Source organism: Lepidothrix coronata, unplaced genomic scaffold (assembly GCF_001604755.1).
Source record: "Lepidothrix coronata isolate B3197 unplaced genomic scaffold, Lepidothrix_coronata-1.0 Scaffold271, whole genome shotgun sequence".
Taxonomy (NCBI): domain Eukaryota; kingdom Metazoa; phylum Chordata; class Aves; order Passeriformes; family Pipridae; genus Lepidothrix; species Lepidothrix coronata.
The window spans coordinates 489,983-514,428 of record NW_016690451.1 but is presented as its reverse complement, the minus strand read 5'-3'; the positions used below and the strand labels follow the sequence as shown (position 1 = coordinate 514,428).

The following is a 24,446-nucleotide window of genomic DNA, read 5'->3' as shown; positions in this document are numbered from 1 at the left end:
ATGGGGTTTGTGGTCAGCTTATCACAACATTTCTGCTGCTGCTTCCTTCTAAGGGGTAGAAGTCCTTCTCCTGCTCCAGCATGGGATCCCTCCCATGGGAGACAGTTCTCCACAAACTTCTCCCGTGAGAGTCCTTCCCACAGGCTGCAATTATTCATACACTGCTCTAACATATGTCATGTCCATGGGGTGCAGTCCTTCAGGAACAGACTGTTTCAGCATGTGTCCCCTGCAGGATCACAAGTCTTGCCAGGAGTCCACTCTAGTGCAGACTTCCCACAGCCTCCTTTGGGCACATCCCCGTGCTTTGGTGTGGGGCCCTCCACTGAGGGGCTCCACCTTGGTCAGCAGTGGGTCTGTCCTGGAACCAGCTGCCATTGGCTCTGTGGGACACAGGGGAAGCTTCTGGCAGCTTCTCACAGAAGCCACCCCCTATAGACCCCCTGATACCAAAACCTTGCCCTGCAAACCCAATACAGACTCTTCTGATCTATATTAGGATTCTAATTCAGCTTTCTGAAGCATTAAAAACTCCTACAAGATGTGAAGAAGTACAAGATCTATTTAGGGTGAAGGAGCCTAAAAATATCTATGCTGTTACCAGAACAAGAATTTTAAAACTCTGACCCTGTGTCTTGTCAGGCCTTAAACTAAGAAAAGTCACTATAAGAGTCAAGAACACTAGTTGAGGAGTGCACAGCTACAAGCCATTTCTGCAAAACTCTCTTGTCAATGCGCAGTGTAACATGTCTGACTTTTTGCAAATGTCTCAACGGGTTTTTTTTTTTTTAAGGAGTACTTCTGAAAACTATGTTTAATTTTATGGCTACCATTTTACTGCATTTGGATTTCATTTGGGAGAGGAAGAGAAAGATAGCAATGAAGCCTGAACAGGATTCAGTCAGTGTGTGATTTGTGTGGTGGGGAGCATACATGTGTGTCACGTAGACCTGGCTAACAAATCTGGGAAATGGTAGTGTTGAGACACCAGCTTCAATAAATTAGTGTGCCACTTTTCAACTCTTCCATTTTTTTCTGTGTCCAGTGGATTCTTAAAATGCTACTGTGAAACAGGTGTGTTTATCACTTCGGACATTATGTTTACTAGACTTGCATTAGGGATGTGGTACTTCAGTTTCTGATATGTTTGGAAGTTTTTGGTTTAAAAACTTTTGATTTTGAGTTTCGGTTTTGGTTTATCAGGCATACTTCAAACCTGTAGGAATTAAAGTGGACTCACTTTCATGTCATTACCTTCCGGTAATAAAGAAGAATTAAGATTATTAAACAAGCCATGAATTTTGCAATAACCAATTAGCTGAACTTGCCTTTTTTTTTTGGCACTGTCAACATCAGTGGCTTTTGGGAAGTAATCCAGTGAGAATTTTATTTTGCAGCTGAAATAAGGTGTAAAAGTGATTGCTCATGTCTTCAGGTGGTGAAGAATAAGCAAACCCAAAGTCAGTTTTACTAAACTAATTCCATTTTTCCTGTCTTAAAGGCATATAACGCCAGAGAAGTTCTATGTGGAAGCCTGTGATGATGGAGCAGATGATGTGCTTGCTATTGATAGAGTCTCCACGGAAGTCACCCTTACAGGTACTGTCTTCACCAGTATTTCTCAATATGTTCTTCTCTCTCCTTTTTGTCTGTTTTACTCTTGGCACTCCAAGAAGACCTTCAGAACCTTACTGAGATAGTACTGACAGAATTGGTTTTAGTTACTGTTTTAAAATTGTGTTCTGTATTCCGTCCTGCAAAGAGCTTTGTTTGAAGCGCCTTTTGGCTGTGGGTAACCAGGGTGGTGGTGCTTGCCTGTTTTTTGGTAAGACTGCCCATTACAACGGTGAAAACTGACTCATCCAAGGTAGCTGGGATTGGTGCTACAAGTTCAAGATCGAAGTGTTGAACACCGGGGTTCTCCACCTTTCCCAATTGTCCCACTGCTGTCTTTTATATAATACTGAAACCTGATTTTTCATAAAGCCTCTAGAAACAGCAACAGTAAAAAACCTTTGCTGAAAATTTCATTCTGTGTTGCAAATTGGGATTCCAATGTCAGTGTGAGTAGTTTTCAACATGCTGATGTCTTTAATGTTTAACTTTTTTAAGAATGTGAAACCAGTGCATAAAACCAAAGAACTTCGATTAAATAACAATGAAACAAAGGCAATGGGAGACTTCCCTTTTGATAATTCAGGAGTTTGTACGCACAAATCTCTAAACAGATAGAAATGCTACAATAGTATTAATATAAAAGCAGTATTCTCTGTCTTTTATTAGGCCTCTTGTATACTTCATGTAAGAGCAGTTTGCCTGCCCAATCCCACTGATATTTTTGATGTTGTAGTATAATATTTCAATTTCTTCTTCAAAGTTGTCACTTCAAAACTATAAAGATAGCTATCCCAAGTCTTTTTTTAGTCTACATGTCTCTCATTACTGGTCTTTTATCAGATGAACCTGTGTTCAGTGTTTAAAGCAAGGAGATTAAAGAATTCTCTTTCTTCGTTTTCTGGGAAAATGTCTCACTATGTTGTGGGTGTTTTGTTTTGTTTTTTTTTTTTAAACTTCTTTAATATCTTTTCTGTTGCTTTAGAAAAGTAGATAGATGAAAGTTAAACGTGCTAAGACTTTTAATTGATATTTGGATGCCTTTTGGATCTCTTGGTATGTTGTTGGGAGTACTGAGTCCCTTGCCATATCTATGCTGTTGTTGATAGTTTTGCAGAGATAAGCCAAAAGGTAAACTGTGTGTCCTGAAATGGAAATAGACTGAGGCTCAGAAGGAGCACTGAGAACTGGGAGGCACAAGCACTTATGGTTTGTTTGTCCTTGATGTCTTACTGGTTTCAAAACAAAGCTTCTGGAAGCTGGCAGGACAATACATTACTGAGGAGTCTACTTGCTGTATTGTCATATGAATGAGCTTGAATTTATTCCACTAATTGACCAGTTTGATTAAACATAACAAATTGTGTTGGAATGCTTCCACATCCTTACCCCCAACTCCCCATTAGGTTTTGCTTCTTGTACTTAAGACTCTAGCAAAACTTGAGATTTGACCAAGAGGCTTTGGAGTTTAATAGTTTTCCAGTATAATCGTGAAGGAAGCATTCTGAAGTTCTGGTGTTGTTTTCTTCTGCTTTTCAGTTAAGAAAGATGTTCCCCCTTCAGCTGTTACACGGCCTATATTTGGTATTTTGGGAACAATCCGATTGGTGGCAGGTAAGGAAAAAAGAACTGTGCCCTTTAAAAATACTTAGGCCAAATATGTTACTAAAGAAGTTTTAAAGGCAAAAATAGTACTTGCAGGTACCTGAGACTGCACTTTCGTCAGTATGATAGGCTTTCCTTGTGGCTGTTGGAGGATGGAGGTATCCAAATATAGGTTATCATGAATGTTCATATACCTCTTAAACCAGTAGGTGCTCTAAAGGCAGGGTTAACCGACCGTTGTTTGAGTTTTAAGGAATGCCTTTCAAATGAGTGCAGAGAACCTCATCTACTTACTCTTCATAACTGTTTTAATCGTAGCTGCAGGATTTGATGCAACGATCAAGTTGTGAAGTTTGACTTGAAATCAATAATCTTGATCCACAGATAGCTGAGTGACAGAGTGATAGACTAGTAGATACAGCTGTTCAAGTAACGATTGTGTTCCAACTACCCTAAAAATACACAGAAAATCCAACGTGAAAAGAAAAAGGCAGATGGAACAATTCTAATTCTAGGGAGTTGTGGGATAAGATAAGAATAAGCTGTCCAGTTTTTCTAAGTGTCTCAGTGGTGTTCAGATCTAAACAGTCACTGCTGTAAATAAACCGGATGCATAAAGTGTAAGATTTCAGGAAAGTAAGCGTTGCTATTCAAACAGTCCTTCGTGTAGATTTTATTAGAGTATGAGACTGAAGTAGTCTGAAAAATGATGTAATAAGGAGCATCCATGCTGAATAAAATCTCCATATGTAGAAAGAATTTACGATCACTCACCGCAGTATTCTCAACAGAGGCAAAATGTCATTGTGTTGAATGCAGTGACATCTGACAGGATCTTAAAACTACTGAACTTTCTATGCCCATATTCTAAAGAATTGTGGATCTTGCAGGGTAAGAGCAATGTAATGGATACCTGTGTCATAGGTGCTTGACAAGCTCTGACTGTTTTAAAGGGGAATTTTCACCACTTACAGGCATGGTAATGACTTCTGTTCATCTGACTGAATATTAAATAAAATACAGGATACGCAAGTCTCTTAAAAGCTGGGTTTTCTTCATTCTACCCTCCAGAGCTTTGCACTGAGTGTTAGTATGCAGCTGTCAAGCTAAAAAGGTATCATTTAAAGTAAATGTTTAGTTAAGTGCTATTAGGCAGTTCACTGCTATCTGTTAGCTGTAAAACTGGTCCATTATCTAGCAATGCAGTATCTTTAAAAAATATAAATATTCTTTGCCTTTTACAGTATTAAGAGTAACCTTTTTCTTCAAAAACAAGATGACACTGAAATAAGATAGGCTTAGAAATAAGGCTGTGTTGTGTTTACCAACAAGTGTAAGTTAATTGCTTTGAGTGAACTGTCCATGATTATGGGGCTTTTTTGCTTTGTTACTTACACAACCAGAAAACAACAAACTTCCTGTCTTAAATTATTAAAAGAAACCCAGTTCTTTTTTCCATTTTGAACCTGCTGGGATGAATATTTTTTTCAGGATAAGTTGAATGGTCTTTTTGGCTTTTGAAGCATTCTTCCTTTCATGTATTTTGGACTTGCTCTGTGCTTTCCAAACCACATTCAAGAGCATTGGCCTCTTTCTGCATTTGCAAACCTGAAGACTTTCAGACTGTCTCTGATCAGAAGTAAGAGTAGGTGACACCTTTTTTATCTTGTCCTTTTTTTTTTTTTTTTTTAGTTCCTTAAACTTAATGAGTAGCTCTGTGAGCATAGAGAAGTGGGTAGCGTAGCAAGTGGATTTTTTTTTTTCTGCTCCAGCCCCTTACTCTTAAGAACGTAAAGTCTTAAGTGTAACTTGAAGAAGCTTCACTCTTCCCTATTGATTTCAGTTTTCTGGTATGTTTATAGACTGCTTTTCTTAATATGTGCATCTGTTATTTTTTTATAAAATTTTACTCTTTCTAATTCACAGGCACATATCTTATTGTAATAACTAAAAAGAAAAAAGTTGGTGAGATTTTTGGTCATGCAATCTGGAAAGCAACAGACTTTGACATCCTGTCCTACAAAAAGACCATGCTGCACTTAACTGATATTCAGGTAGGTCTATTGATTATGGGAGTGTGGAGGAATGTTATCCTATTAACATATCCTATGTTAATGTACATTACCATAGGACCTAATGTGATGAAACTATGAAATTTTTTTTAAGAAGCTCTTTGAACTATAGCTTTTTTTTCTGATTTGTTCAGGTTACTAGAATGGATGTAGTATTTGTGTGTAGATGTATATAAAATTAAGGCATTCAAGATGATAAACTCAATTGTGTAACTCAGAATATCATCTGCAGTTCACAGATGTGCATTTTTGCTCCTTTTAAGATGGTACACCCTTCTTAAACTTCTGTTAAATCTTTCTTGCAGGTTTACTATTCTCATAGCCCCTACCATAAGCTGCATTGCTGTCATCTTGTCTGTCTTGCTTAATTTATGGAATTGTTCAATTATATAATTACCCAGCAGGGAAGAATTGATTTTTTTTTCCTTTTTTTTTTTGAGAGGGAGGAAAAGATTGAGGGTTGTTTAAAACAGATGTGTAGTAGATTGATAAACAGCAGGTCAGGGTGTCTAACCAGTGGAACTGGAAAGGAATCTGATGCTCTTTCGGGAAAGGAATGAGGTTAGTCAGAATTTGAACCAGAACACAGTTAGTTATTGGGGTAATCTTGACAGTAAGTTATAACCTTTCTTTTGCATTGCCATCTTGTCTCTTTCTTTTTGACTGAATGGTTTTCAGGGAAACTAGTGGCTTCCTTTTTGCTTGGAAGTTGTTAGTATTAGTTTGATATCAGTAGCTGTTTACCTCACAGGTATACTGTTCTCTGCTCTCCACTGTTCTTGCAGAATTTGGTTGCAGTGTGCTAGCTGCAAGTTATCAGTGAACTGGTATCAGAATTGCAATCTCATGGTTTCCTTCTCATATGGTAATCTCTGGATGATGTCATGTATTGCTAGAGCACTAGCAAAATTCATCTCATCACTTCAAAAAGTAGTGGTAGCTTATAAGAATAAAGTATTGTGATGGTAATAAGAAAGCTCTTCTGTCCTCTTTTCTCATCTCAACAGTTGCAGGACAATAAAGTATTTTTATCAATGCTTAACCATGTCTTGAGTGTGGATGGGTTTTACTTCTCAACAACCTACGACCTAACACACACTCTGCAACGATTAGCCAACACGAGCCCAGAGTTCCAGGAAATGAGCCTTCTGGAGAGGGTAAGGATTTAATTTTGTGTGGTATCTGTGTCTTGGAAATTGTCAGTCAGTTTTGCATGGCTTGAGTTTACTTTATGCAGATATGTTTAAATGATATCAGTGTTTATCCAAACTATTGGGGGTTGTGGCTGAGCACACTGGTCCACCCTTCCTTAAGTCTCATAGCTTGTGAGCAGCATGACATTCTAGAAATCTGTTCCAATGTGATGTCACACTTCCAGATCAGGTAGTTAGAAGTACTTACTGTAGTCTGCTTTAAATGGATTTAAAAAAATCCAAAATAAATAAAAGTTTGCCTCTGATATTAATATTGAACACTTCTAATTGCAGTAAGAAGGAACTAAGCAGGAGAAATTGAGAGAAAGCAAGTAATTCCTTTGACCTGGAATTGGGGGGGGTGGAATCCAAAGTGGAATAAATGGTACTTGTCTTCATATTCTTTTCCAGGATAACATGAAATAGAACTGCAGGTTTTATGGCTATTGGTCTCAGGATGTTGTATTCTGTCTCAAGTATTCCAATTCCTTATGTTTGAAGCATGGATTTAATATGCTGCTTTTGTCTTAAAGGCAACAGCCAAATGCAATTGGAGCTTGAAATTCTCTTGTGTTTTCAGAGTTCCAGAATCGTTAGTCTGATAACTTGCTATACTGCAGTGTAAACAAGATCTAAACTGCCTAAGCACCAAAACACTGAATCCTTGGAAGTCAATAGCACTTTTTGTTTGCCTGAGAGGTGGCAGTGGATTTGCTGGTCGTTGTTGTTTTCGTCTCTTGGTTACTGAAACTATCTAAGCTGGGGAAGTACTGTAGTTATATATTTTTTGTTTGTTGTTTTTTTTAATATTGGAAAAAGTGTTTATATTTGGGGACTATTTTGCATCATCAAATGCTGCTCTGCTAGTGTTCTTGGCAGGGAGAGCAGTTGCTGACATGAAAGGAAGGATTTGCCTTAAAATTGTAGCACTTCAGAAGGTTGTTTGAAAGGCAAAGTACAGTAAAAAGGCATCCATTTTGAGTAAATTCAGATATTAGATGGTTAAAATTATTTCAGTGTAATTTCATACTCCCATGGCTGCAGTATAAAGGCTTATCAAAAGGATGGTGGCAATTTTGGACATCTCCAGTTCATCTCTGCAGGGAAGCCTAGCCTGTGTTTGGTGTGTGCATGTTTTTGCTTGATACCTTGTGTGTTTGTTGCTTTTTAACAGTACTGGTAGAAGGAAACCAACCTCAATATGGGGGCAGCAGAGAATTGTGTTATGTTCTTTCACTAGTTCAAGATGCTGAAAGTGGGATTTGAACAGTTTCTGGCAGAGAGCTGTATTTATTGTTTTCTGTTAGATAAAGGACTGTTGCAGCACTGAGCTTGAATTAATCCTCATCACCCTCAATAGTGTGTGGCCTGCCTGCCTCATCTTAAAGTTGGGATTTATGCCATGTCTCCAGAGCCTGCACTGTGTTCTGCAGCAAATGTCACTTTTGTGACTAATCTATAGCTTTCTGGAATGTGTTCAGCAACGTGCTCAAGTCAGTTCTTAGGTGAATTAGAAGTAGGAAATCCACGAAGTTGAAGGTGGTCATTTATCCAGTGAAATACAAATACTTTTGTCTTTTAAACTACGAGTATTATTTAACTTTCAGTTCTCGGAATTGTAGATTGTTCCACACAGGACTCCTTGTGTTTTTACTTTCCACCCATTTTAAGTGTTTTACCTTGCTGTTGCTCTTAAAATTTTGGGTAATTTCAAGTCCTGTCTACTTAGGGCAAAGACTGAAAAGCTCATCCAATAACTGCAGCTCAGCTGGTGATGGTTTAGTGTGCCTGAAGTGTCAGGCAACACCCTTAAAGATTGGAGAGAACTGTTCTTCTTTTAACTATTCTTATTTAAATTTCTAGTCGAGGACATGAAGGTTACTGATGAAAGAAGGGAATTTCGTCTCCATTTGTATCTGTTCACCTAAATTTGTGTGATGCATGGATACTGTGATACCACCTTTATGCTGAATGAAACAGAATTGACAGTCTCTAAAAGCGTGTTGCCTTTTTTCCTGCTGCAGGCAGATCCACGGTTTGTATGGAATGGACACCTTCTTAGAGAATTTATTGCCCAACCAGAGGTAAACACTTTGTAATTATTAGATTATTAGAGAACAAATACCCTTTAACTACAACTGTGCAACAGTTTTTTGTAATTCTGTCTTTTTCAGACAGCCAGAATCTAGTATAACGTGGCTATTCATCATCTAGTTTAGCACAGTGAGTCTTCTGCTTTCAAACTTCCAACTTTATGTCCATGTCCTCAGTAGTACTTCTAGAAAGCTGACTTTGGAAGTGTCTGTATTTGAAGATACTGTGCCGTGAAGATACCTGCTTATATAAACCAAAGCGGAAGTTACACTGCACAGCACATGCTTCTGAAGCATTTTGAATTCTAGCTACTTAGTTATCTTTTTCTATAGGCAACATTCAGCTTATCACTTATTTTGTAAGACTGTCTCACATCTTCCTCCCTGAGTGCAGTTTAAATCCCATTTGCCCAGTGAACAGGTCATAAACCTGGTAATTAAGAGTAAAACCGACAGTTTAGGTTCTTCCGGTTTGTCTCAAACGAAGACTAGCACAGTGTGACCGTTTGAGTTCACTTAGTCCAGCAAATACAAGTGCATAACCACGAGCCACAAGAGTAGTACCTCAGTGGCCACACTAAGCTCCTTCCTATTGGAGACATCAGATGTGCTAAACTTCTGGAATGGTCTGCACTACAGCAGCCTCCTCTCCCCATCAGTGCTTCACATTTATCAAAGCAAATGACGCACTGCTTCTATTTCTGTCTCAGTAACCTGTGGAGATGTGCTGTTACATTAGACAGCACTGTTCCAAAAGGCTGGATTATGCAGTGCTTCTGGAATGTGAAGATATGAATGAGTAAAGGACTGTTGTGCATATTCTGGAGGCATATGACTGGGTATAAGGTTTGGATAGTGCTATGCAAACAAAGCTTGGGAAATGGGAGAGAAGCTGTATGAGAACAGCAAAGAAAGCCAAGTGTGGCTGGTTAGTGAAAACAGGCGTAGGAGGCAAAACACTGAAGCTGAAAAGGGAGATAACTGATATGTGAGGGGAAGCATGGCCTAACATAGACTACCGGTGGCTTGCTACAGGAACAGTTTTAAGTAATGAGATGTGGGACTTCTGACTTCTAGTACTGGAAAACTTTAAAGTTTTCTTGAAAGACCAAATTATTCAGGAATGGCAGGATGGGAAAAAAAACCCTGGAACAAGCATTTTGAGTATTAATCACATACATATGAAATCCTGTGTTAACTACTGTCTTTGCATACATCCAGCTGTGGAGGTAAAGCAAATACCATGTCAAAAGGCTTTCAGCATGTACTGCTTTATATCTGGCATGTTTGTAGGAGAGTAAATGCTATGTATAGGAGGACAAAGCAGCTTGCTTTTTGTCCAGGCTGCTTAATTAGGATTAGACTTTCACTTTTTCCCTCCTACTAATAAGGATTACATATGTTGCTGTTTTCCTTGAACTTTTTTTTCTCAGCATTACTGCACCCTAAACAAAAAAATAAAACATATAAAGTGTATAAAACTATCCCAAAATTCCTAGGCAAAGCATAGTCACTCACTTATCTTTTTTGGCTGCTAGTGTTTAATATTTCTAACATGTATTATTTGTGTGTTTCAGATCCATAGGTTTGCTACGCCGGTGATGCATGGATGTATCCTTTTGTGTTGTAAAACTCAGGGCTGAATATGGGTAGTCCAACAGCAAAATGGTTGCTGGCAAGGCTGCTCTACTGCTACGTTGGGAGCGATAACAAAGAGCACAATGTCAGAATTAAGTTATACTTTGTTCATATATGAGCATTACATATTGTATGATAACACACTCATATGTTAACTCCCTTGAATATTCTACTTTGAAGGCTTAATGTATTTTACTGGCATGGTTTGCATAACTGTCTTTCAGTGGGATTGAAGGTTAAGATTAATATGGCAGATGCTCTTACATCAGCTTAAGTACTTTTTTATCCTGCTATAAGGATGCATTTACTTTGGATATAAAATAAGGGAGAACAGTTTTGACTTGAAGGAGTGATTATGGATGTTCCTGTTGATGCATATAAAAGGATAAGAAGTTCTGCTGAAGGCTTCCTGGATGCTCCTCCTAGGCAGCTGCTTTTCCTGCACCAACACTTTGAGTAACAGCCTTTTTAGCAAAGCAGTCATGAGCTTGTTTTTGAGAGGGGATGTATGCTGTAGGTAAGCTAAATGCTTTCTGGAGGCAGTGTGGTGATCAACAATAAGTCCCAGGTAGTTGCTCCTGGACTGGCAGCATGAAATGGACTGTCTAAGCTGGACAGAGCAATTCATACCACATTGTGCTTCATTCCTTCATTGTATAGGCCCCTCAGATGTGTGCAGGGAATGGCTTCCAAATGGAATCACTCGATCTGGTAAGACTGTCAGCAGCTGGCAGATCTCCAGTCCTCCTTTCCTGTGACTTCATTTAATGGAAAATGCTGTGGGAGTAGGCAGAGAGGCAAGGAAAGATAGCAAAAGGGAACTGTCAAAACAGCCCAATACTTACGCTGCTGGCAGAGTGCAATTAACTCCTTCCTCTGTCCTGTTTTCCACTATATAAATGATTAGCATAATTAATGTATGTTTTGTTGTAATTCTAATCTAACCAAACACCTTTGAGAGCCTAGGAATTTGAAGAAACTAGATATCTAGTGATAAAAATGCTAGGAAGAACCCTAAGCAGAACTGTTGCAGTACCACTAGCAGTTATTTCAATAAAATCAAAGCTGCTTTTTTTTCCTCCCCACATAAACCTAAATATATTTTTTTTCAACTATATGGACTGGGGTTCTAGTCTTGCAGTGATGAGAAATAACAGACTTACTTGGGTAGTTGAGACTTTGATCACCTAAAAACTTTATATTTAATATTTCCCTTGCTGCTCAATAAAAAAAAAAGGCCCTTCTAAAGAATAACAAATCACATCTTTTCCTTTTTTGTGTGTGTGGAAGTTGCCAGTAGTAAATTCTCATTTAAAGAACAGAGATTGCAAACAGAAGATAGGGTGACTATTGCCAGGCAGCTAAGGTTAGAGGTAACCTTTCTTGCAGGAAACTGTTGGCTGTAGAAATGTTAAATTAAAGGTTGTAGGACCTGGCAGTAATTTTCCAGGAAAGCAGAGGAATAGGCATTTTTCAGCCTTAATTTGTGAATTGTGAGAACATTCTAGATGGGGCTGACTTGTACTATATTTTTTGAATTCTTTACAAACAGTATTGGCATAAATACAAATATAAATCAAGACGTTCAATGTATGCAGTCAGCGTTCTCTTTAACGTAGCTTAGTGTATGTGTGACACAGAATCATAAATGAATCATAAATGTAGAATCTAAATTTCACTATAAAATATGCTATTTTGAAAAAGGAAAATATATCTTGTTTTCTTTACCAACCTTGAGACAAAGTATCTAGCTTCCTCAAAGAGTAGAAGACTGCAGTATACTAATAAAAAAAAAAATGACCATTTTGATCTTTTGCTTGCTTTAAAGTGGTAGGTTTCAGTTTTTAGGGGCAAAGCTGGGGAACCTACCTGGAGAAATTTTTCTTGATGAGTGCTGGTCTCTATTAGATTTGACAGCTTACCAAATAAGCGCCATTATAAGCAGCACAGAACAAGACTAAAACTGAAACTGGTTGTCAGTGGCCTCTGCTTGTTGATTAGTCCCAGGTTATGGTGCATCTTCCACTTTGGGTATGTAGCCTGGACAGGAAACCATTCTTGTGTTAGAAGCTCACACTGGAGACTTGGCGCGTGTTCGTTCTTTTTCTTTGCGTGGAGCCAATCTGTTACTGCTAGTTCTGGCATTTGGAAATGTGGTGTATGTTGCACTTATGAGTGCAAGATATACACCCCAAGATATTCACTCTTTTAAAAGCCTAGAAAAACATTCTGAAGTGGTATTTTTTGTTAAAAGCAATAGGGGCAAGAAACTGTTAAGGGAGTCTTAATAAAATTATGGATGAGACGGATTTTTTAATAAGGACCATAAGACCCAGATGAATCTTCTTTAGAATGAAGTTTTTTCAAAATTACAGCAGTTTCAATGTTTGTTCATCAGTGACATTGCTGTAGGGAGTCTTTTTGCAATGTGCATATTGGTCCTAATACTACTACTATCTCTCAAGTTTACTGTTCAACTGCTGCTGGTGTGAGAAATATTTACAAACTTCTTTGAATGTAGTCACTTGGTTGATGTTTCCTACCTCTTGATGTATAAAAATATCCTAATGAAATGTTGAGGTTTTCCTTAGTGTTATTCATTAGTTATCACTATGCACTCTTGTTCTATTAATGGCAAGTGTTTTGACTGGCTGCTTGTTTCCAGAAGAAGCTGTTTCAGGGCTGGGGTACGCTACTATGTAAGAGGTAAAATAGAAAATTGATTTATTTCAAAAATAATGCAAGTTCTATCTGTACATGTGACTTATCTTTAAGAGCAATTGCTGTGTAATGACTTGCACAAAAAAAATGCTTGGTTTGTCTTGAGGTCCTTCCTCCAAAGAAAATATTAGGAACGTGTATTAGGAACCAAAGCATGTTTTCTTATTTTTTAAAACTGACTCATTTATTCTCCTAGAGATAACTGCAAAAGTTTTGTAGTGAATTGTAAATATTTCAGTGTCAGAGCACTGGAATTTCATTTCTTATTAAATGACAATTTCTAATGCTAGAAATATGAAAATATGTTAAGCAGAACTGTTCTTTTGCAAGTTAAATTTGGTGCAGATCATGTTAAACATTGTGTATTTAATTTAACATCGTCCGGCAGCTCTGTGCTTTCTGTGAGGACTTACTGGGAGGGGAGAGGAAGGCTTTTGCTGATGTACTGTCACTGTTCTGCAGGCAGCATGGACTTGTTAACAAGGTCTTTTTCCCACATAGGTATTGATTCAGAAGGGCATGCTGCTAACTTTGTTGAAACAGAACAAATTGTGCATTACAAGGGGAGCAAGGCATCGTTCGTTCAGGTAAAGTCACCGTAAGGAACTGTTCACTGGCTTAAGATACAAAGATAAATAGCTCTGTCTGTGTCTTTAAACATAGATTTTATGTAAGATATGCAAACAAAACTAAACAAACAGACTGAGTTAGTTTAACAAAATAAACCAGTCTGCTTTATTTTTAAATGTCAAGTGAGTTTGTAAATTCTGTTGTTTAAAACCATTTCCATTATTTTGCAGACCCGTGGATCAATTCCTTTTTTCTGGTCTCAAAGACCAAACCTCAAGTATAAACCAAAGCCACAGATCAGCAAGTCAGTAAATCATGTATGTGAGTGTTTGTTGAGTCCTGGGGGTTTTAATAAGTTTCTGGGCTTATTTTGTGGAATAGGGTAGTAAACTGTAATCAGAAGAATAACAATCAGCAATACTAGGTTGAGCTTTATTCTTTTGAAAGTAGTAGCAAGAATCTTTGTACTCCTTACGATGAATTCAAAGGCTGAAAAAAATCCAGACATCAGTGGGGGTAGTTTCTCTTGGGATCTTGTTTGCAGCAGTTTTAGTAGCAGCACAATACTCCTTATCTGTAGCATGTTTAATAAGGACAGCTGGATGAACTGGGAGGATGAAAGTAGAAATGTATTGGCACAATAGAAAACATCAAACACTTTTCTTAGTTATAAGAACCATCAAAAAGATGATAATGGAGATTTCTTGTAAAGCACAGATCTGTCAACACATTTCTTTTCTCTTCTAGATGGATGGCTTCCAAAGACATTTTGACTCGCAAATAATTAGCTATGGAAAGCAAATGATTGTCAACTTGGTATGCTTTCACTTGTTCTCCCTGAAAAAGCTGTTGTTCTTTTAAGCAAGCTTTGAGTAATACTGTCTCCTTTTTCCCCTTTTCCCAGGTTAACCAAAAAGGTTCAGAGAAGCCTCTTGAGCAAACATTTGCAAAAATGGTGAACAGCATGGCAAATGGAATGGTCAGGTACATGTGATATGAAATGATACATTCTGTGTTACTACTTGAGCACTGCCTCTGAATCCCACAGAGTCATCAGTTCTTCAGGGCCTTTTCCAGCCCTCTGAGTTGTTTGCTTTTCATTTTTATGAAATAACTTGCAAATGACCCATGCCCCTTCCTACCTTAGAGCTCACATTCTAAGCAGAATTGAGACTGTGAAGCAAATATGAGGCAAAGAGAGGAGACAGGCAGAATAAAGAAGGAAATTCAGAGGCAATGGTAAGGCCAGTATTGGAGTCATAGTATGCAATGAGAGCTGTGGAAATCATCTGCATTTTAGGAGAAAGACAATCATGCCCTCTAGAACTAGCTTCTGGCAAAAGGGCTTGGTTACATTGCTAACTTAGTAGGGGAGTGAGTGCTGAGTTTGAACAAAACAGGATGAGATAAAGGAGGGAACAGTGAGGGGAACAAGTAATTTAAATGTCTGGAGCTCGGTGTACTAATGGGGCAAGAGAGTGGAGATGCAGTTTAATCATGAGAAATTCCATCTCTTTGTGGGAATATTGAGTGCAGTATGCAATTTTACAACCTGTCTGTGCTTGCTTTCATTAACTTCTGGAGGGAGGGCTAACATACAACTCCCACAGATACTTGCCTCTGCCTTATCCTTGAAATTACTGTACCATATTATCATCACTCATGTATGTTAAAGGGCAAAATCCCACCTCTAGGCCAAAGGCATCCTGTTTTAATAAGGATTCACTTCTGTCTGAGGATAAGTAAGGAATTACAGGTTATATTCAAGATTCCCTTAGAAATCCTGACATACTTTGAATTTTTCCAAGCTCCTTTCTGCTTGTGTCCTACTGCTGCCTTCTCCAGGATAGTTAGAGATGTCTGTTTCACTTCTGTGTGCTGCTTTTACTACCCTCAGAGGTGTGTTTGCGTGTGCTGTTGGTGTGCGGATGTGTATTTTTCTTTTATTTTTATTAAAAAAGACCACTTCTAAAATAAGCTCTTTGCTCACTCTCACACCTAGGCTGGTGTTGATTCTTTAGCTGTACAAAGCTTGTGGAATTCTGTGCACCTTTGCTATAAAGTCATCTGGTAGAAACAAAGATGTAAAGTTATGTCAGGGTGTGTTCCGGTGGTGTTCTCTGTATGTTCCAAAGCAGCGTTTGGCAGCCTCATTTTACTATTGCTACCAAAATCCACTTTCTTTGTTAATTGATTTTAATGGTGTTTATCTGCCAGACTTGGTGTTTATCTGCCAGACTTGGTGTTTATCTGCCAGACTTGAGTCTTCAGTTACTTGTTTCAGTGTGTATATACCATCTTTCTTCATCCACATAGTCCTGAAATCTTGTCAAATAATAATGTTTGGATTACAAATGCTTGAGGAGAGGAGTGTAATGCCCTGTAATTCACAGTAAACATATACATACAAATGTTTAATCAAGCACCACTCATTTAGAGCACTTCTTGCAGAAACTAATTGGCTGTTAAAATCTTGTTCCAGGTCAATAGCTTTTCCATTTTCTTACGACAGAGATAGGTTAACTGTTCAAACAGAACCTGTCTCAGGTTTCTAGAGAGCTATCAAGGGAATTGTGCCAGGAAAGAATGTTGCACTTTGAACTAGACACAGGTGTCAAAATGAACTGAAGTTCCCAATGCAGTTCCTTGGAAGAGAGGAGAGTAAAAGAATCCTGGTGGGAAAAAAATGAAATGAGATGAAATAAGATTCATATCCCTTGTGTACTTTCTGGAGGAAAACTACTAGCCAGAGCATAGAGTAATTTGGAATGGAAGTTGCATTTTGGAAAGAATTGTAAATTATGTCACCATGCACACTAAAGGATGCAGCTTCAGGAAGATTACAGAGCACTGACAAAATCCATAGATTTGCTGGAAGCCATCACTAAAGAAAAACAAATCCTCTGTCACTACCTGTTTTATAGATCAGCCTTTTGCTGAGTTTTCTGAAACCATTACTGCAGTACATATGATCTGAAAAGGTGCTTCTCTCTGACCAGGTACGTGGCATTTGACTTCCATAAAGAGTGCAGTCGGATGAGGTGGGATCGACTTCAGATTTTGATGGATCAACTAGCAGAACAACAAGATGAGTTTAGGTAAGGCTCTGCAGTTCTTTCACTTCTGTACTGTTGAAATGAGACCACTTCCTCATAGTTGCTGTTGTATTGCATTAAGGCACAGTGAGACAGATCTGTAATCTTCCATGAAGATGGATTTGGGTACATCAGTGTTTCCATGTCTCTGATCTCTTGCTCATAGCACATGGAAGGTTAGAGATCTGGTGGGGGGTAAGTTGTAGAGCCCTTGTTCTGTCTCAAAGTGGTTCTGAGAAGTGTAGCAACACTGAGTTGTGAGAAGAGCTGCCTTTGTAAGGTTGGTTAAAGATTAGATGAAGTTGCATACTGAAGCCTTTTAAGAAGTCTGCTTAAGTGATATTTTTTTACCCAATATTAATTCCATGTGTTGTTGGCAGCAAACTGTTCTGTCACAGTCAAACACTTAGTGCTCCTCCCACAGGCACCTGTAAAAGTGTTTTCTCTAATGCACATTGTTGTGACACCAAATCTTGCACAGCACTGATCATCAGCCTTTGCTAACATAAGTAACCCACAAGGAAACATTCTCATTTTCTCAAGTCATAAAAGTACACTAAGTGTCCAAATCAATTTAAATCTTTAGTCCCAGAAGCGTGTTGTTTTTAGGCACTTCTTGGTGTTTGCTACTGCTAGATATGTAGATTGCTAGGGAAATGGTTTCCTTTGTTCTGCTTTCCCAATTGATTGCTTTCTTCCTATTCCTGAAGTCTTGTGCCTAAAGCATGAAGTAGATCAGCTAAAACATTACAACACTGGCAGTGGCATAGTCTATCATAACAAAATAAAATGAGGTGAGCTGTGGACTAGAATAGTCTTGTTACTGAAATCTCTTGCTTGGAATAAAGGCTATGGGAATAGTATAAGTTAATCAGAAGATAGTGGATATTCTCTGCCCACCACAAAAAAAAATAAAAAAGGCCTTAAAAACCTATGAAGATTTGAAGGATAAATTGGCTTTGGGTACTTCAAATAAGGAGAAATAAGACTGTAGGTTTTTCCTATACAGCAAGAATCATTTATTCTTAGAATTAATGCTGAATCCCCTAACTTGTTTGCTGCCACCTGCTATAGGAGGCTTAGAAAAGAACCACGTTTCCTTGAAATGAAGAAAAATAGAGAAAAGAAAAGGTCATGCATCTCTAAAATGATAAAAAAATTGAAGACTCTTCCTCAAGATCAGGCTGCCTTTTTATTATATCTAGTGTGACTATTGTTTAAATGGGAACAGAAAAGCCTGAGTTTTTATCTTAGAAAATAGTTCTGCAACCCCAAGGGAGGTAAACAACTCTATTTTCTGCAGGTTAAATCCAATTGTGAAAGATCTGTCAGAAAGAATAGCTACGTTTGAAGAGGTGCTTTTAAAATTTTTTAGAGCAACTGTAGGAGATGCAGGACTTGAGTAGTCATTTCTGGTTAATAAGATAATTTATTATTATTCTAATATCAGTTCTAGGCAAAGCTTGGGGGAGAAAGGGAGAAAATGAAAATTTCACAGGTATTATTGTCTGCTTTAATCATACAACGATCATGGTTTAACAGAACTAGTTCTCCAAGAATTATGAAAATGGCTCTTAAAAAGACAACACAAGGTTGATCAAAGTAAATTTTAAGTCTCTAGACTTGATAATCTTAAAATGTTCCACAGTAACAGTGGATCATATGCTAGTCCACATCCAGAGTTCATAACTACATATTAATTTAATATGTAGAATATGACCTGTAAATCTGCTGTAGACAACTGGAAGTTTCATGCTGTGGCAGAACTAGTGGAATTCTATCCCATTTCACACATCCAGTGATAACTAGATTGGCATTTTTGATTTACCAGCTCAGTATTGGAATACTTGAATGCAATTCCATATTTAAAATGAGCTGTTTGTTATCAACTACTGGAAACACCTTGGTTAGTGGATTTAAAAGACAGAGATAACAATTAGCATATGCAGTTGCAAGAGGGAACATCTGGTTCCCCCAGATGTTCTCGTAATGGAGAGAATAGTACATGATGGTAGCAGATTTCAGTAGTGGCCTGTAAAAAATCTGAATACCTTCCTGGAAGAAGTGTGCCTGACAACTTACGTGAGTTTTTATGCAGTGGTAACTGGATTGAACCTTGTGACCAGGTATATTCAAACTTACTTGCTTACTTATGCTGTTACACTCTACTAATGATCTTGATATCTGTGGAGCTGGGATACTAAAATAACTGGAAAAAAATAAGTAAATAAAGTATAAGTCACTGATTTTTGTAATGGAAGCTGCTTTCCAGTGGCATAAACCAGCATTTGCTGGTTGGCTTCCTAAATGGTAAGAGTGAATACTAAATGTTCTCTATCCATTGATGTTGTTTTTCAGCATGGGAGGGGAAGAATCAAAGAGAAGGAGTCATCAAAGTTCAAAGACATGGCCAAGAACACTTGATATGCTCAAGATAACTCTGTTTTGGTTGTTAGGATATTTACTTCTGGAAACCTGTGATTTATATGGACTGTTATCTATAAATGCTTATGTGTCTTTTATGTGTTAGTTATTTTCTAGTGGATTCGGATGGTAAAATTGTGACCCAGCAGGAAGGAATATTCCGCAGTAACTGCATGGACTGCCTCGATCGGACTAATGTGATCCAGAGCTTATTGGCACGCCGATCTCTTCAGGCCCAGCTTCAGGTAAATATTTTATTCTTGTTTAATAAGCTGGGAGAGGTGATTTCTGTTTGGAACAGAAATGTAATTTTAACACTACAACAAGAGCTTGCATGCTGGAGTTACTGTACTGCTTATTGAAATGCACTGACTGGACTCTAGTTTAATAGATACAGCTTTTTCTGAAAGCGTGCTTTTTGTTTCAGAGGCTCGGTGTTCTGCATGTTGGACAGAGAATTGAAGAGCAAGCAGACTTTGAGAAAATCTACAAAAACGGTAGGCTGTTTGTAGAGTTCAAACAATAACTTTTCTCCAAACAGGGTACATAACTTCTTTAATATTTCTTCATGTCTTCCTATCCACAGCATGGGCTGATAATGCTAATGCTTGTGCCAAACAATATGCTGGAACTGGTGCCTTAAAGACTGATTACACAAGGTAAGTCAGCCTTTCTTGTAAAGGCCTTCTGGGTTTTGGGGCATGTTTGGGATTTTCTTTAAGTCTTCATATCTGAGAAAGTTATTAATCTGGGACTTAGGCCATAAATGAATTTTGCAGCGGTTCACTTGGTAAAATGTCAGACTAAAATCTACAGAACACCATTCTTCTTTGTGTTTATATGGAGGAAGAAAAAGCTATCTGAAAATAAAACCAAGGAAGTGTGCTGTGAAAAGGCACATTTATATTCTGTGGTGGAGACAAGTGCCGTTTTATTTTGAAACTTTGTTACAAGCATGTTTGGTAATAAGGCAGAGGGAACACTAGATAATTGTATTTCCATGCAGGTATTCATTTAACATAATACACATTTCGATAATGACAGAACTGTAAATCTGAAGTTATCTTCCTGGATTTATATATTTGAAATACTTTTCACAACTTCCTTTTGCAGAACTGGGAAGAGAACTCAGTGGGGCTTAATAATGGATGGCTGGAACTCACTAATACGTTACTACAAAAACAATTTTTCTGATGGATTTAGACAAGTAAGTTAAGTTTTTAACTGTGGGGAAGTGTATTTGATGAATGTGGCTGTGCATTTTAACTTTTGCCCTTCCTTTCTCTTTCAGGATGCAATTGATCTTTTTCTTGGAAATTATTCAGTGGATGAAGTAGAACCTGCTAGTCCTCTACATGTCAAGAAAGATTGGAAATTTTTAGCTGTGAGTATGGAGACTTTATTCGTGATTGGAGAAATGTGTACAACCATTTAGTAGTCACTTGCTTCACATGGCTAAGTAGGACTTGTCTGTTTAGTCATGAAGCATCCCTATAATCTGGTTATGTTTCTATAATACCTACTTGTAGGATTAAACCCAGACTGTTCCTTTGACAGAAAATGGAGTGTCCTTGAGGTATTGGAAAAACTGCTGCTTGCTTTTTAAAAATCTGCTTCATCAAGTGGAAAGGGGGCAATTCTATTAGTCACCACCAGTGACTGTTTCCTTCTGCAGAAGAATCTTGTGAAGATTTTTTTTTTCTCACACTTCATGCAGAACCTCACACTTCATGCAGAACCCCACTTTTTATTCTTTTTCACCTTCCCCCTTCTATGTTGTGAAATGGGATTTGGGGACTTTGTGTTTCACTAGTAGCTGGTGTTTGGGGTTGGGTTTTTTTTTAACAAAACACAAACCTCAATCTCTTTTAATGCACAGAAGGTGTATTTTAATTCTTAACATAATTTAGAAAGCGTTCAGTAACTTTGGAGCTATCCAAACTTTTATTTGTACCTGAATGCAGGTGAATTGAGAATTAAAGCAACTTCATTGTAAAGCAAGTAAATTGCTTTGTAGTACAACCCATCTTGAAGAAAATTAAGAAATAAATGTGCTGCTATATCAAGTGATTATTCTTTTTCTCTTTCCTCAGTTGCCTATTATTATGGTGGTTGCTTTCTCCATGTGCATTATTTGTTTGCTAATGGCTGGTAAGTCACTATTGGTTTTAATTCCATAAAATTGGCTTGTTTCTGTGTGACCTTCATGTAAATGGTTACCAGTAACTATTCAGTATAAAATTGCTGACCCTGAGATTAGCTCAGTTGTTCAGAGCACGGTGCTAATGACGCCAAGGTTGTGGGTTTGATCCCTGTATGGGCCATTCACTTAAAAATTGGACTCAGTGATCCTTGTGGGTCTCTTCCAACTCAGAAGATTCTGTGATTCTGCTTCTCAATCATTCTAAAAAGTGTTTGAGGATTAACACTAAATCAGTAATGTGGAAAAAAAATGAGGTGCTACATAAAGCAATGTTAAAACACGTGTGGAAGTCACTTAAGGGACAGTTAGTTGTCCCCAAATTTAGTTGTGCCTGAGTAGACATCTAGCTTTATTGTAGGCTGTGTAATTTTGGGCAGAAGTACAGTTCAAAGCAGTCAGATAAAGGCATATAAACCTGTTCTGGTGGATATTCCCTTAATCTAAATCTGTGTTAGGATTGGTGAAGGTTTTTGCCTTCTGCTTTTTTCCTTGAATTTTCCAACATTAGTGCCAGTAGAGTTCTTGACTGACTTCCACAGATGTCTGTTTGATGTATTCCAAGAACTGTGTGGCAAACACAATTTTTTCCTAGGTAAGGAAATAGAAAAAGACCTGCGAAAAACTTCTGACTTCATTTGACAACAGATCTCTGACGAAGGCCTTGAAATATTTTGCTTTTAGACTGAAGTAAACTCCGGAAATAATGAACTAAAAGGTTTATCTCACTCTTCTTCACAGGTGATACATGGACTGAGACATTGGCCTATGTGCTTTTCTGGGGAAGTGCAAGCTTTGGAACTTTTGCTATCATCCTTTATAATGGCAAGGATTTTGTAGATGCACCCAAGCTGGTCCAGAAAGAGAAGATGGACTGAATTTGTGTGTGTGGAAAGCGGCTTGGTACTGAGGATTCTTCAAGCCACACTTGGAGTCTCTACTGACCTGCTTTCCACACCAAGTAGTGCTCTGTTGGACATTCTTCCTTGGCATTGGGGGGGTGGGGGTACGGAAACCATGTCCTGTGGTGGTGGTAGCTTTCAACTGAGACCTGACTTGACAGTCTTAGTTGCAATGGTCTTTGGAATATTGCATTAGTGGATGGGGCTCCACTCTTATTGGGGTAATGCAAAGACAAAAGTCAGCTTTTTGGTGTCTGGAACATCTTAAAGCTTAAGTGGATTGCTTAAGTTTATGGTCCAGCTGGGCTGTTTCAGCTGCTTTTTCTGGTCTTGACAGGAGAGAGCTCTGATGTTGTTCATGTGTCAAAGTACCCAAAAGTTGAAGCATTAATAATGGATCATCTGATAGTGGTCTCTGAACAAATATGGCTTTGTACCAATGAAAAGTCCAGGTCCAGACTTAGAGCTGGATTACATTTGTTGTGATAGAGTCCATGTTAAGGAGTCCTTCGTGCAAATTTGTGTGTGGATTCTTTTCACTAAATACAAAAGGTTTTTTGAATTCTAATGCTATTCTAAAGTGAGGTTTTTGTCCTGTCTTGTTTATCTAAAACTGATGCAATATTCTGCTAATCATTGTTGGGTGAAAGGGCAGTGTAATTGGATGTTCCTGAAGTTGCAAATGTCTTGCACTGTTTCAATACTGCAGTCTCCATATGAAAATTCAGTAGTTAGCAAGTTAAAATATAGAATTTTCTTTCTAAAGATGTAAACAGAATCAAAGAATGTAAAAGTCCTTTGCAGTGTTTATTGAACCTTCCTTATGCTAAAGTTCCAAAGTATTCCATTACTTTTAAGAATGGGTTACAACATAAAAGGTGAACTTCATACTGTTTTGCTAGTCAGCTGCTTCTATCCTTGGTTATATTGAAATAATTTATCAGAGGAGGAATAACCTGAGGAGAAAGGTTCAGTCTAAACTCCAGGTTTGCACTTGGGAGCAGCAGCTTGCTTTTTCATGCATGATACTGTAACACACACTTAAAAAAAAAAAAAAAGGAGGAAGAAAAAAAAAAAGCTACTGACTAATTCATGCTGGTTAATATGTCTTTAAATTTAGTGCTTCCAAGCTGTATAAAAATAAGGACCAATTTTAAGCTATTTTGTCACTTAATTTTATATGGTTTGTTCAAAACCTGACATGGAACTTGCTTAAGGCGCTGTGCATTGTTTAATATTTCCTGTAAGTACAGCTGTATATTCAGATTGCGAGTATAAAATTTAAATGGGGGGAAGGGAGAAACATGTAGAATACTACTAGGACTAGCACAGTTGTCACTATTGAAGCTAGAACACAAAACACTGATACTCCAGTGTTCCCTTGTGTTATGACTGAAAATATGTACAGGTTTGGTTTTTTGTTTTTTGTTTTTTTTTTTTGCAACTGTTCATTTAACCTTGAATGTTTCTGGAGGCCTCTCTGGGTTTTGTGAAAACATAACCTGTTCATGAGCACTAGTCTTGCAAAGTATCTGTTTGCTTCTAGATGCTGTAATGGAAATACCAGTTGGTGGTTAACTGGAAAATCCTCTAACTTAAAATTTTTAAAGGTGAACTCCCTCATAGGCACGAAGTACGAGAACACCATAGACTCAATATTTGAAAGTAATGGTTCTGATGTCTCATTGGCAGGTAGAGTTTGAAACTTGGCTCGGTTGTCTTGCAGTCTAGAACTAAGTTGTTGCATCTTTGGTGAAGAAGTTGTTGCAGCAAAGACCAAACTTGAATTGCTAATATAAGAGGGTTGTAAGACATAGAATAATGTAGGGTTTAGAAGTTGGAAGGCATCTGTATTTCAGTGCTTTGCAAAGAGTCTGTATTTCTAAAATCACAAATGGTGTACTCCTAAATGACAATAAAATGTTCAACTTTTTCTAGATGCACCGTCTCTGTTACATTTTGTGTGTTGGAGTAGACTGTTCCCAAGTTGCTCCTTAGAAAATGTTTCTCACTCAAAGGATGCTTCCCTTTTGTGTCTGCTCATTGCACGTGGTGATCGTGCTCTGCTATGCTTAAATATTGATGATCTCACACTCTGCTCAATGTCAGTTTGCACTAGTGTCATGTTCCAGTCTTCACTGCTGTGTCTGGATCTCAGTCTGAGATCTACTGTGGTTGGAGTTCTCCAGTGCTGCATCCCAGGTATCACCTCTCCTCAGTGCTGATGGCTCTTTGTCTCTTCCCTCACCAGGGCACTTCAGAGAGTTTTATTGACCACAGCAAGAGGTGCTTGGGGTGAAAATTCAAGCCGTCTTCTCC

At 38.0% G+C, this 24,446-nt stretch overlaps 1 protein-coding gene across 2 annotated transcripts in view; it reads left to right on the top strand.

Moving 5' to 3' along the window:
* The window catches only part of SACM1L (SAC1 suppressor of actin mutations 1-like (yeast)), a 32,890-nt gene extending 8,824 nt beyond the window's left edge, over positions 1-24,066 (top strand). Inside the window, exons 2-20 of one of the 2 annotated variants that reach the window (XM_017836129.1) lie at positions 1,502-1,599; positions 3,154-3,228; positions 5,146-5,273; positions 6,299-6,448; positions 8,509-8,568; positions 10,155-10,188; positions 12,820-12,921; positions 13,438-13,523; positions 13,737-13,823; positions 14,254-14,322; positions 14,411-14,490; positions 16,506-16,604; positions 19,132-19,270; positions 19,453-19,522; positions 19,612-19,684; positions 20,139-20,232; positions 20,317-20,409; positions 21,119-21,176; positions 21,967-24,066. In XM_017836129.1, the coding sequence (XP_017691618.1) occupies positions 1,502-1,599; positions 3,154-3,228; positions 5,146-5,273; positions 6,299-6,448; positions 8,509-8,568; positions 10,155-10,188; positions 12,820-12,921; positions 13,438-13,523; positions 13,737-13,823; positions 14,254-14,322; positions 14,411-14,490; positions 16,506-16,604; positions 19,132-19,270; positions 19,453-19,522; positions 19,612-19,684; positions 20,139-20,232; positions 20,317-20,409; positions 21,119-21,176; positions 21,967-22,103 (1,732 nt within the window). In that variant the 3' untranslated portion in view covers positions 22,104-24,066. Of the gene's footprint in view, positions 1-1,501; positions 1,600-3,153; positions 3,229-5,145; positions 5,274-6,298; positions 6,449-8,508; positions 8,569-10,154; positions 10,189-12,819; positions 12,922-13,437; positions 13,524-13,736; positions 13,824-14,253; positions 14,323-14,410; positions 14,491-16,505; positions 16,605-19,131; positions 19,271-19,452; positions 19,523-19,611; positions 19,685-20,138; positions 20,233-20,316; positions 20,410-21,118; positions 21,177-21,966 lie in introns of those variants that run through there. The other variant, XM_017836130.1, reaches the window with a different exon arrangement.
* The last annotated feature ends 380 nt before the right edge of the window (positions 24,067-24,446 follow it).